Here is a 12,546-nt window from a genome sequence, read left to right as displayed (position 1 = left end):
GCACAACACATTTTGTTATCAAAACAAAATGTTTTTTCCCCCCATATCTCTCATTGTATAAAATAGAGGAACGGAGTTCCTATTTATTGCCTTGATTCAGCAAGATTCTTAAGTATGCACCTAACTTTTAAACACCAAAGTAATCCAATAATCCATGTTGAAGACAACTCAAGTACTCGAAGCTAGGCACTAGAGCGGAGTGAACTTTTTCATCCAAAATTCTTTCTTCCCCAGTGCAGTGGGGCAGTTGCCCCACTCCTAGAGAAGAAAGGCTAGGCTGACTTGGGGAGCAGCCACAACTGTTCAAGGCCTAAAGAGAGGCACTGGGCTGCAGGAAAAGGCAGCAGGTCCAAACCCCACTTGCTAGTGATGAGTGGTTCACAGACTGTAGTGTGCCCCAGTGAGCGGGGGCTAGATGATGACTAGCAGCAGCCACTGAGGCAAGGTGGGGATAGAGGGTTGGGGGTTCCCCTGGGAGGGGAGACCCAGATTGTGGGTTACTGCTGGGGGCAGCACCCCAAGGTAAAGGGCACCAGCGTCTGGGAGGGACACGGGGCCAGCGGCAGGTGAGACACTGGCCAGGAGGAGGCGCTCTGTATGCTGGAGAGCTAATTCCCAAGACAACCAGCAGGAGGTGCTGCACCAGTGAGTCTCGACTTCGCTACACCCAGTTAAAATGTTTTGCTTGACCTGAATTTTTGGCGAGTTTGTGCTGACTTTACCAAAAATTGTTCCAACTGAGTTCTGGTTTTTCCATTCAAAAAGGCTTTCATTTCAAAATTTAATGAACAATTATTTGGTTTTAAAGAATAGCCAGCAGGGTCCCATCCCCCCCCCCCCCAAAAACAAAAAAACCCACTATTATTTCACAGCTCTACTAGGTGCAGCTCAAGTACCTGCCAAATTGTGGCCCTAATCCTATAAACACTTGAGCATATGCTTTAACAATGAAGCATTTGAGTAGTCTCATTGAAGACAACAGCATAACTTATACAGTAACTCCTCCCTTAACCTTGTAGTTATGTTCCTGAAAAATGCGACTAAGTGAAACAATGTTAAGCTAATCCAATTTCCCATAAGAATGAATGTAAATGGGGGAGTTAGGTTCCAGGGAAACTTTTTTTTGCCGTACAGTACTATAGTTGAGAGGTGGCCCTGCCTTATCCCACACAGGCACTGCCCACTGGCACTGGGGACAGTGAGGCAGGCAAGGAGGCTGAAGGTGCCGTAGGCTAGGAGAAGCAGGTTGTGCAGTGGCAGCTTCCCCTACTCTGCAAGCACCAAGTTTGGGGGGGCTCAACCCTCAGCCTGCCCACTCCACCCCTTCCCCCAAGCCCCCACCCTTAACCTGCCTCTTCTTCCCTCCCCTCCTCCCTCTTTACTCTGCATGCTGTGTCTTCACTCCTCCCCCCCTCCCTCCTGAACGCTGCAAGCCAGCTGATTGCCATGGGCAGGAGGTGGGGGGAGGAGGAGGAGGGAGGCACTGATCCACAGGGTCTGCTGGCAGGCAGAAGGCGCTGTGGTGGGGGGGGGCATAGGGGAGCTGATGGGGAAGGGGGCTGCCAGCTGTGGACAAAGCAGGCAGCCAAAACAACATTATAGTGAAGCATTGCACAACTTTAAATGAAGCATGTTCTGTAACTGCACAGGGAGGTAAGATCGAAATGTCCTGTCGCTTAACGTTATTAAGTGGGGAGTTACTGTACCCCAGAAGTTAAGTATGTGCACGAGTGTTTTTAGGATCAAGCCTTACATTTTAGCCAAGTCACACTTGTACTCACCTCCAGAAGTGTAGTTCAAATCCTTCACATTTATCCTTGCATTTTAAGCATGGTGCACCAAATCCTTGTTCATGACCTAACCCCATCTGTTAGAAAGTAAAGTGAAAGCTTTTATGAAACTTAAAATTATTTTTCAAGAGATTATATTTTGCATCTCAGCTTCCATTTTTCCCTTACCTTTTATGATCGAGGTCTTAAGTGTCAAAGAACAAAAGTTTGAATAATCAAATGACAACTTATGGAGGATGACATTTTAGTGATTGAACCAAGAACAGAATCATAAAAGCTATTCATCTAGTTTTGAAAGGTAAATACAGAAAACATTGAAATTGTACATATGTTCAAATGAAGGATATAAGCTAGTCAAGAACTCCCTCAAGACATTTATATGCATTAACTTCAGTCAGAGGTCAGGACTAAAAGAATACAACATAACTAGGATAATGCAGGTTATTGCTTAGATGTTATTAGCCATTGGATAGCTGAAAGTGTGGCATATCCCATCCTCAACAGTGTTGTAATGAGTGTAGCTTATTCTGTTCTCAATCATTACCATTGGCCCACCTTTCTACGACACAATAGAAACAGAATATATCTAGAGAAGGGCAATGAAAGTAAACAGTAGGGGAATGTTTTCATATGGAGAGAATAAAAGGGGCTTGTATTTAACTTGGAATGCAGAAGAACAGGAGAAAGTTTAATAAGCGGTATGATAAAGGCCAACAATTGAGTGATATTTGCTATTCACATAATACAGCAACCTAGCAGTGAAATTAAAAGGTTGAATATATTTTTTCAGCTAACAAAAAAGTTAAAGGGTGTATCAGGGTAATTCATGAAATCACCAACATAGATTACTGCTAAGGAGTTTAAGATTCCAAAAAAAAGGACGAGACACTTGAAGGAACAGAATTCTATTTACACTCGCTAGAACGACAATGACCATCAATTCTTATCCTCGTACAGTGCAAAAAAACCCACCTTCTCCACCCACTAGAATGCATGTGTGTATACACAATTCTTCAGATAGTCAGCAGTATATTTGATGGGGGAAGAAAGAAAGCAGTGGTGTCAAATACCACTATACCAGATTAGACTAAATTATTGGTTAGCTGTAATATGGTAATTCTTATGTCTCTAAAACAATGAAGCAAAGCAAATCTTTTTATAGTTTAGTCCAGGGTTTCTCAAACTTCATTGCACCGCAACCCCCTTCTGACAACAAAAATAACTACATGACCCCAAGAAGGGGGGACCAAAGCTTGAGCCCAGCTGCCCTGGGTGACTGGGCCAAAGCCCAAGCCCCAATGTCCTAGGTGGGGGGAGGGGCAAAGCAGAAGCCCAAGGGCTTCAGCCCCAGGCAGAAGGCCTGTAACCTCAGCCCTGAGTGGCAGGGCTCAAGCCCTTGAGCTTTGGCTTCAGCCCTGGGCAGTGGGGTTCTGGCTCTGGCTTTGGTCCTGGGTGGTGGGGCTCAGGCTTTGGCCCTGGGTCCAGCCAAGTCTGTGCCAGCCCTGGCGACCCCATTAAAATGGGATCACGACTCTCAGTTTGAGCACTGCTGGTTTAGTTAATAGTTCCAATTAATTACTCAGCAGCTTATGTTGCAGTGTGCCATCTTAGATAGAGACAGTCGTTCTTACTGCAGTATTTGTGATGAGTAACATATCTGGAATTGAGAAATCTGCACTTATGTTAGACTGATGAACAAGCCTTCCAGGAGGGAACTAAATAAACAAACTAGCTAGTGTCATAGGAAATGCCATTTCTGGCAGTTGAAAGATCAATCAAGTGTCTTGTCACCTTATGACCCTTGAACTCTTTTGATCGGTGGTCTTTGGGCTTTTCCCATGCATTCATAGTATAGGAGAGGACATATTTTGTCCTCTACCATTAGCTACTGCCCCATAACTTAACATGCCTATGCAAAGCTCTGGAGCTATTTCCCGTCCTACTTTTCCCCAAAACCTAGCATTTCAAAGGTGCATCCCTTTGATCATGGCTGCACCTTTGTCACCCTGAAGATTCAAGGTGATGGATCCTAGTTTGCAGAGTCAGTTACCTCTTGCTGGATGTGCTAACCTGAACCCAGCTCAGCAAATGTTTAGAAGATGATGGATTAAGAGACAGGGCTTCTCTCAATCATATTCTACTCTATTAAATAAGAGTGTGACATATTAACATCCAGCTGACTTGGCTAAAACAGGTCCCTGCAGGGGGCCTTCCAACTGGGGTTCAGGGATAAGACATGCTGACGGGGAAACTCACTGATCATTGTTATTTAATGGGCAAATCCTAGCCCCTGTCTGATGGGGAGGTAAGGTGACTCTACATCAGCCTAGCTTAAGTTTTAAATGGATTTCGCAAGCCAACCTGAGGGCAGGGAGATGTTTGGAAATACATGACTTTGCTGGGTGCCTTAGTATATTTCACAAAACCTCGGCTGCATTTGTTTTATGGAAAATAAGATTGATAGGTTTTGTCAAACAAAGAACAGAATCAGAAGTTTGGTTGATAAAGGAAACTGTGTGGACTTAATATACCTAGACTTTTTGTAAGGCATTTGACTTAGTACTGCATGACATTCTGAATAAATTAGCACTATGCATTATTAATAAAGCATATGTTAAATTGATAAAGTGGCAAATGGATCTCAAAGCAAACAACTGGGAACCATCTAATCAGGGTGTTTCTAGTACGGTAACAATCGCTGGGGTTACAATCTGCAGATGACAGATTGGTGGAATGATAAATAATTATTAGAACAGGGTAGTCATACAAAGCAATCTGGATCACTTGGGAAGATGGGCCCATTGAAACAGAAATATGAAAGTTAAACATCTAGGAACAAGGAATTAAGTTCATACCTACACAATGGGGGACTGCATTCTGGAAAGCAGTGACTTGGAAAAGGATTTAGGGGTTAATGAACAAGCAACTCAATAGGAACTCCCAGTGCACAGTGTGGCAACAAGCGTTAATAAGATCTTTGGATATATAACCTGGGGAGTAGTGAGGCAATTTTATGGATAAAAATATGGAAAGAGTTAGATAGGGACAGCCTAGGATCCTCATGAACTAGTTACTTTAGAGAGCTTGAGTTGTTTGATACTTAACCCCGTCTCCATTTCTGCCCCTGCCCCCCCCCGCCCCCCCAAAGAGGGAATTCCAAAGTTTCTGTAAAGAGGTTAAGCCTGTAAATTCATATAGATTCACAGGTTCCAAGGCCATAAGGGACTATTATGATCTACTGTAACCTCCTTTACAACACCAGCCATAGAATTTCCTCAAAATAGTTCCTAGAGCAGATACTTTAGAAAAAGATCCAATCTTAATTTAAAAATTGTCAGTGAGTAGCAAGTTGTTCCAATGGTTAATCACTCTCAATGTTAAAAATGTGTGCCTTATTTCCAGTCTGAATTGGTCTAGCTACAACTTCCATTCACGTTCAAAAATGCACTAGTCTCTACCCCACTACATGGTCATACTCAGTGCCTTTGTTGACAGTAGAACTACTCATTACATCTCCCAAAATAGTATTTAGCATCCATAAACAAAATTGTTGCAGAGTTTTGTCCTTCACATGTATACTCTGCACTTGCCAGCATGTGTCAGGTAATATAGTCAAAGAATATTTAGCAGATGTGTCTTTTGCTTCAGCAGTAAGGACTGACTATATACACAGAACTGTAGTCAATATTCGTTAGCTGACTAGAACAGACCACATTTGGTGCAAACAGTCTCCAAATTCGAAAGTGAAGCTAATGAAATGCATTGCATTTTCTCCATTCCTCTTCTCAAAATGGCATGCTTCTGAATAGCACTTTATGTTGGACCTGTGGTGCCGTTACTCTATGCCAGACTAGTCTGTCAGTGTATCCAAAAATATAACAAAGTGGACTGAATATGTGCATAAATAGAGAATGAGAGTTTGAGAAGAGGATGGAATCAATTTCTCCATAAATGGAATTATGGAAGTAATTGGATAGATAGGTCAAATGAAATGCTACCAGAGGAAGGCTTCTTCATGTCAACTGCTGTCAAAGAAAATGTTTAAGAAAGCTATCTAAAAATATTTGGTATGTCAAACAAGATTGCTGATTTAGGGACAGGTTGGGTATGGAAGATAGTATAAATATAATGAACATTTGTTTCATGCTCCTTTCATGACTCATGGGCAGTGTTTTAAATGGTTACAGCTAAGCAAGTGTTACCAGAAGTAGATAAGGAAGTGTTGTTTAATACTTCTCATAACAAAAGAACTAGGGGTCACCAAATGACATTAATAGGCAGCAGGTTTAAAACAAAAGTATTTCTTCACACAACACAGTCAACTTGTGGAACTCCTTGCCAGAGGATGTTGTGAAGGCCAAGACCATAACAGGGTTCAAAAAAGAACTAGATAAATTCATGGAGGATAGGTCCATCAATGGCTATTAGCCAGGATGGGCAGAAATGGTGTCCCTAGCCTCTGTTTGCCAGAAGCTGGGAATGAGGGACCGGGGACAGATCACTTGATTACCTGTTCTGTTAATTCCCTCTGGGGCACCTGGCACTGGCCACTGTCGGAAGACAGGATACTGGCCTAGATGGACCTTTGGCCTGACCCAGGAGGGCCATTCTTATGTTCTTAAGAGACTACTTTACTCCATTCCAAGCTGAACCAACTGTTACAGCTGACAATCTATACATTTCAGAACTTTTAGCAACCCCAGTGGCTGTACATAAGCACTTAATAGACTTAATAGTTTGTTCATGTGTGTGATATTATAGCAGCCCTGAATTTCTACTATTAACCTGGATTATCAGGAATTTATAACTAGACCACAAATATTAGTCTGAGGCTGAAATTTCGCATAAAAGACATCTTCAGAGTTTCCTACCGCCTTTTTATCAGATATGATTTTAAAATCAGGCAGAAAGCATTTTTTAAGAGATTTTAGCACTTGCAAAAAGGGCCACTACACTGGAAATAGAGGTGTGGCTTTTTTTTTTGTTTTTGTTTGTTTGTTTTAAAAACAAAGTTAAGAGTATGGACAGTGGACACTTCCTCACATTGTTTCCCCAGTTCCTCAGTGTTGAGGTAGTAGTCCCTCCATAACAAGCAAAAGTGCAGTTTAGTCTCCGACCATTCAATCTGTAGCTTATAAGCCAAAGTCACTAATGAAAGGATGAAGTTAGAGTACAGAACATCCTGACCTTTCCGGATTCAGATTCATTCTAACATGCCTGCCTTGGTGATAACTTATTTCAGGTCTTAGCATGTTACCATCAAGTATCACTTTCAGTTGCCATTGCTGTTTGTGATTATTCCTACCTAGCACAATATGGATGACTAATGCCGCATAGTGCTAGAAACAAAGAAGTCATTTGTAACTACTATGAGGTTTTTTGTTTGTTTTTTTTTAAACACATTTATGAAATACAAGCCCAAGAGTTATCACTTCTAATGTTAGGTACAAAAAGAGATGGAAGCCACATTATAAGAAAACAGATCATCCAGTGGTACCTCATCTGAGGAGATGTAGTCAAGATACCTAAAATCTGACTGAATTTCTATTACAAATAAAAATTCTAGAGTCCACCAGAATTCTAGCACAAGCTATTTGGAAGTCTCTTTAAAGAGGAGCATAGTCAGAGTCTCACCCTCTTCCCAACATAATACCCACATCTAGGGGTTAGCACTCAGAATTCTCACCTTTTCTTGGTTTTCCTTTATGCTTAACTGAAGAGAGCTAGGTGAAGGAGGTAAAGGGCAGAAGAGACATAACTTAAAATGTCATTTCTAGAGAATTTCTACTGCAAGGCCTCCTTTCTCACTCCTGAGTGCCTCTCTTCCTTTAAGAGCCACCTTCTATACTGGAACCAGTGAGGCCTATTTGATTTGGCTGCCTCATGAATCACAGAAACTAAACTAAACTAGCTCCATGAAAATGTCAACCTCCAGAATCTCCAGAAACAAAGGATACCTAAATACTTCCATTGTTTTCAGATTTTTCCAGAATTTAAGAAGTTGTACAAAACATTCTCCAAAGTTCTCAACCCAATGAAAACAGAGGTTTTTCCTCAACTCTTAAAGCATCTACACAAGGAAAAGTGTCACATTAAGGTACGCAATACTTCATGTTGGAAGAATCTTCAATATGCTGTATTCTTGGATACATTATTTTGCTCTTGAGAGAGAGAAGAATCATCCACATTATTCAAGTCTTCAATGCAAACATGAGGGAACATACTTTACCTTCATTCTTTTATACAGGTGTCCTTGGGAGCTTGGCAGAAAACTACAAGTTCTTCTGCTTCAAGCATCAACTATTCATCTATATGGATGTGGAAGAGTCAACAAAAAGGGGAGGGGGGGGGACGACTTTCCACAGTGCCCCACCACACTTTAGAAAAAGTCACACAAAACAAAACAGATTACTGACAGACCCTAATTTAGTTTAGGGAATGTCTAAAGTGTAAAAACATGGACAAAGGATAAAATCCACACAAGAGATTCAGCTGCTGGAAATACCATATTGATGCTATTTTGATTGGGTGATTATGTTTACCTTCATTGTTGAATTGGCTTTTACAATAGATAAACTTGATGAAATGGAATTTGAAATGAAATCCAGCAACAGATAAGAGTTGTTAGATTTCACATTCCATTTCTTATGATTGCAAGTTAACTACAATTTATAGAAATTGAAAGAGTTACTGTCTTGATGTAGAGCTTTTCTATGTAGGTGTAGGCTTCTGAGACAATGACTATGAAATTTAGTGGCAGCTATGTGTGTAACAAGGAGCATCATGTTACACCCTCCCCCAGTAGAATCATAAAACTGTGGCATGTAATCTGTCTAAATAGGATAATGGTTTTATGAAGGTATGAAAAAAATAAAACACATACCAAAAAATTTGCCTAGGATTTAGATTGGGTCCAGTTCTGCCCAATATCTTCAGCTGAGGCCTTATCAGTGTAAAGTTGATGGAGTATTGTGTCCAGTTCTCGGCACCACATTTCAGAAAAGATGTGGAAAAACTGGAGAAAGTCCAGAGGGGAGCAACAAAATTGATCAAAGATCTAGAAACCTTAACCTATGAGGAAAGATTGGAAAAAACTGGGTTTTGTTTAGTCTGGAGAAAAGAAGACTGGGGGGGGGGGGGGGGAGAGAACATAACAGTTTTCAAGTACATAAAAAGGTACTTTGCAAGGAAGAGGGAGAAAAATCGTTCTCCTTAAGCTCTGAGGATAGGACAATAAGCAATGGATTTAAATTGCAGCAAGGGAGGTTTAGGTCGGATATAAGGGAAAACTTCCTGTCAGGCTGGTTAAGTGTTGGAACATACTGCCTAGAGAAGTTGTGGAATCTCAGTCATTGGAGGTTTTTAAGAACAGGTTAGACAAACACCTGTCAGGAATGGTCTAGCTATTGCTGCCCTGAGTGCACTGGACTGGACTAAACCTACTGAGGTCCCTTCCAGTCCTACACTTCTATGATTTAGGAGCATTGTGGGGGGAAAAAAAAATCCATTTAACAATATTAAGAGATGCCAGAAAAATGTTTGTATCTAAGGAGGAGAACATTAGTTAGGATGCTCATAGCAGCACAGACAACAGTATAAACCATGGAGCTGGCTGCAGCCGTAAAATATTGGTACACAAGTAGTCAAATAATTCACTTGTTACAATTTTTAGCTAGAGAATGTTGTATGTAAGAGCCAGAATGTAAACATTAAGGCACTGGTACACAGCCTAGCGATAAAGTCTAAGGCTATTAAGGAGACTTACATAATCTTAAAATTGTCAAAGAATGCTAGTAGTGTTTATTCAAATTGTACAAGTATTTGCTAGCTATATACACATCCAGCTGTCAGATGTGGGAATTATAACCATGGTCATAACACAATACAAAACCCTCATCCACCTTTCAATTCAATTCTAGTGATTTTTAGTCTGAGTACTTGTCTTTGAGAGGGTGGGGAGGGGGCATAGGAAAAAAAACTAACTAGCCACAAACACAAAGCAGCACTGTCAGTTTATTTTAGTCTATTCCCACTTTAGTGAGTTCAGTAGCTTGCATCCTGCACAACAATCATTTTATACAATCAATTGAAATTGGACAATTGTGTCAGGAGAGACTTTTTAAATACAATCCTAAAGGAGGGGTGCTTGATGTAACAGAACTTTTAGTAAAGTAAGAAAAATCAATATTTCCTTCAAGTTCCTCTCATGCTTTGTTCAATTTCAGTAACTGTATAAAAAAAATTATGACTCTGAGATCCTCTCTTTATTACAGTCATAAACATAAAAGGAAAGCTAATCACTTTTAAATCCCTCCTGGCCAGAGGAAAAACCCTTTCACCTGTAAATGGTTAAGAAGCTAAAGGTAACCTCGCTGGCACCTGACCAAAATGACCAATAAGGAGACAAGATACTTTCAAAACTGAGTGTGGGCAGGAAGAAGGTCACCACGTGGAGGGACACTGGAGCACAAGTGTTGGCTATCCATGCTACCTTAGTGGACCCCAATTTAATCGACCCAGAGATCCAAGTGACAATTCAACCCTTCAAGTCCAACTCTTTCAATTTGCCTACAGCCAAGTTGCCTGTCCAATACAAGGGCTGGTCAGGAACGTGAACTTTTGCAGTCTATGATGATCATCCCATCCTCATGCTGTTGGGGGGAGACTTGGCCAATCATGTGAAGCTAGCCAAGACTGTGGGAATGGTCACCCGCAGCCAGGCTAAGCAAGCCGTCACGCCTAGCTCTGTTCCAGAAACTTCTACCAGGACCCGGTCAGAGGTGATGGAACCAGACCCCATGCCAGCGTCTGTAACAGCAGTAGTGGATCCAGTCCCAGAGACCCAAACAGAGCCAGTCCCAGAACCAGAACTGGCAGAACAACCAGCACCAGACCCATTGCCAGCACTGAATCCAGTACTTGCAACCCCAACACCAGAGGGCCCCACCAAACCTGAAATGGCAGCAGCTGATAACCCTACACAAGAGGCTCAGCCAGAGCCTGAACCCCAACATAGTGCACCAGCGGAGAGCGGTTCACAGTCAACGGAAACAGCCCCATCCCCTACATCGCTTCCAGAGGGACCAAGCCTAGGTCCACAATCCAATGAGGAACTGATGTCTCCAGCATCAAGGGAAGAGTTCCAGACTGAACAGGAAGCAGATGAAAGCCTCCAGAGAGCTTGGACGGCGGCACAGAACAACGCACCGCCTCTCAGCTCTTCTAATCAATCCAGGTTTGTTGTAGAAAGAGGACTTTTATACAAGGAAACTCTTTCTGGTGGACACCAGGAAGACTGGAATCCTCAGAGACAGTTGGTAGTTCCAACTAAGTACCGGGTAAAGCTCTTGAGCTTAGCCCACGATCATCCTAGTGGCCATGCTGGGGTGAACAGGACCAAAGACCATTTGGGAAGGTCATTCCACTGGGAGGGAAATGGGCAAGGAGGTTTCTACCTATGTCCAGTCTTGTGAGGTATGCCAAAGAGTGGGAAAACCCCAAGACCAGGTCAAAGCCCCTCTCCAGCCACTCCCCATCATTGAAGTTCCATTTCAGTGAGTAGCTGTGGATATTCTGGGTCCTTTTCTGAAAAAGACACCCAGAGGAAAGCAGTACATACGGACTTTCATGGATTTTGCCACCCAGATGGCCAGTTCTAAGTAACACCAGGGCTAAAAGTGTGTGCCAGGCACCAGCAGACATTTTTGCCAGGGTAGGTTGGCCCTCCGACATCCTCACAGATGCAGGGACTAATTTCCTGGCAGGAACTATGGAAAGCCTTTGGGAAGCTCATGGGGTGAATCACGTGGTTGTCACCCCTTACCATCATCAAACAAATGGCCTGGTGGAGAAATTTAATGGGACTTCGGGGGCCATGATACACAAGTTTGTAAATGAGCACTCCAATGATTGGGACCTAGTGTTGCAGCAGTTGCTGTTTGCCTACAAACCCCAGTTTACGGTTTTCATCATTTGAACTTGTATATGGTTAAGGGGCAATTACAGTTGGTGAAGCAGCAATGGGAGGGGTTTACACCTTCCCCAGGAACTAACATTCTGGACTTTGTAACCAACCTACAAAACACCCTCCAAACCTCTCTGGCACTTACTAAAGAAAACCTACAGGATGCTCAAAAAGAGCAAAAAGCCTGGTATGATAAACATGCCAAAGAGCGTTCCTTCAAAGTAGGGGACCAGGTCATGGTCTTAAAGGTGCTCCAGGCGCATAAATTGGAAGTGTCGTGGGAAGGGCCATTCACAGTCCAGGAGCGCCTGGGAGCTGTTAATTATCTCAAAGCATTCCCCACCTCCAACTGAAAGCCCAAGGTGTACCATATTAATTCTCTAAAGCCTTTTATCCCAGAGAATTAAAGGTTTGTCAGTTTACAGCCCAGGGAGGAGATGACGCTGACTGGCCTGAAGGTGTCTACTATGAAGGGAAAAGCGATGGTGGCGTGGAAGAGGTGAACATCTCCATGACCCTTGGGCGTATGCAGCGACAGCAGATCAAGGAGCTGTGCACTAGCTACGCGCCGATGTTCTCAACCACCCCAGGACTGACTGAACAGGCATATCACTCCATTGACATAGGTAATGCTCACCCAATTAAAGTCCAACCTTACCGGGTATCTCCTCAGACTAAAACTGCTATAGAACGGGAGATTCAGGATATGCTAGAGATGGGGGTAATCCGCCCCTCTGGCAGTGCATGGACATCTCCAGTGGTTCTAGTTCCCAAACCAGATGGGGAGATATG

At 42.6% G+C, this 12,546-nt stretch overlaps 1 protein-coding gene across 1 annotated transcript in view; it reads right to left on the bottom strand.

The window, feature by feature from the left end:
- TES (testin LIM domain protein) overlaps positions 1–12,546 on the bottom strand; it is a 41,225-nt gene that overhangs the window by 22,396 nt on the left and 6,283 nt on the right. The window contains exon 2 of the mRNA XM_074952068.1: positions 1,782–1,867. Coding sequence (XP_074808169.1) covers positions 1,782–1,867 — 86 coding nt within the window. The remainder of the gene's footprint in view (positions 1–1,781; positions 1,868–12,546) is intronic.

Source organism: Natator depressus, chromosome 1 (genome assembly GCF_965152275.1).
Source record: "Natator depressus isolate rNatDep1 chromosome 1, rNatDep2.hap1, whole genome shotgun sequence".
In the NCBI taxonomy this organism is placed as follows: Eukaryota; Metazoa; Chordata; order Testudines; family Cheloniidae; genus Natator; species Natator depressus.
This window is presented reverse-complemented; position numbering and strand designations above follow the sequence as displayed.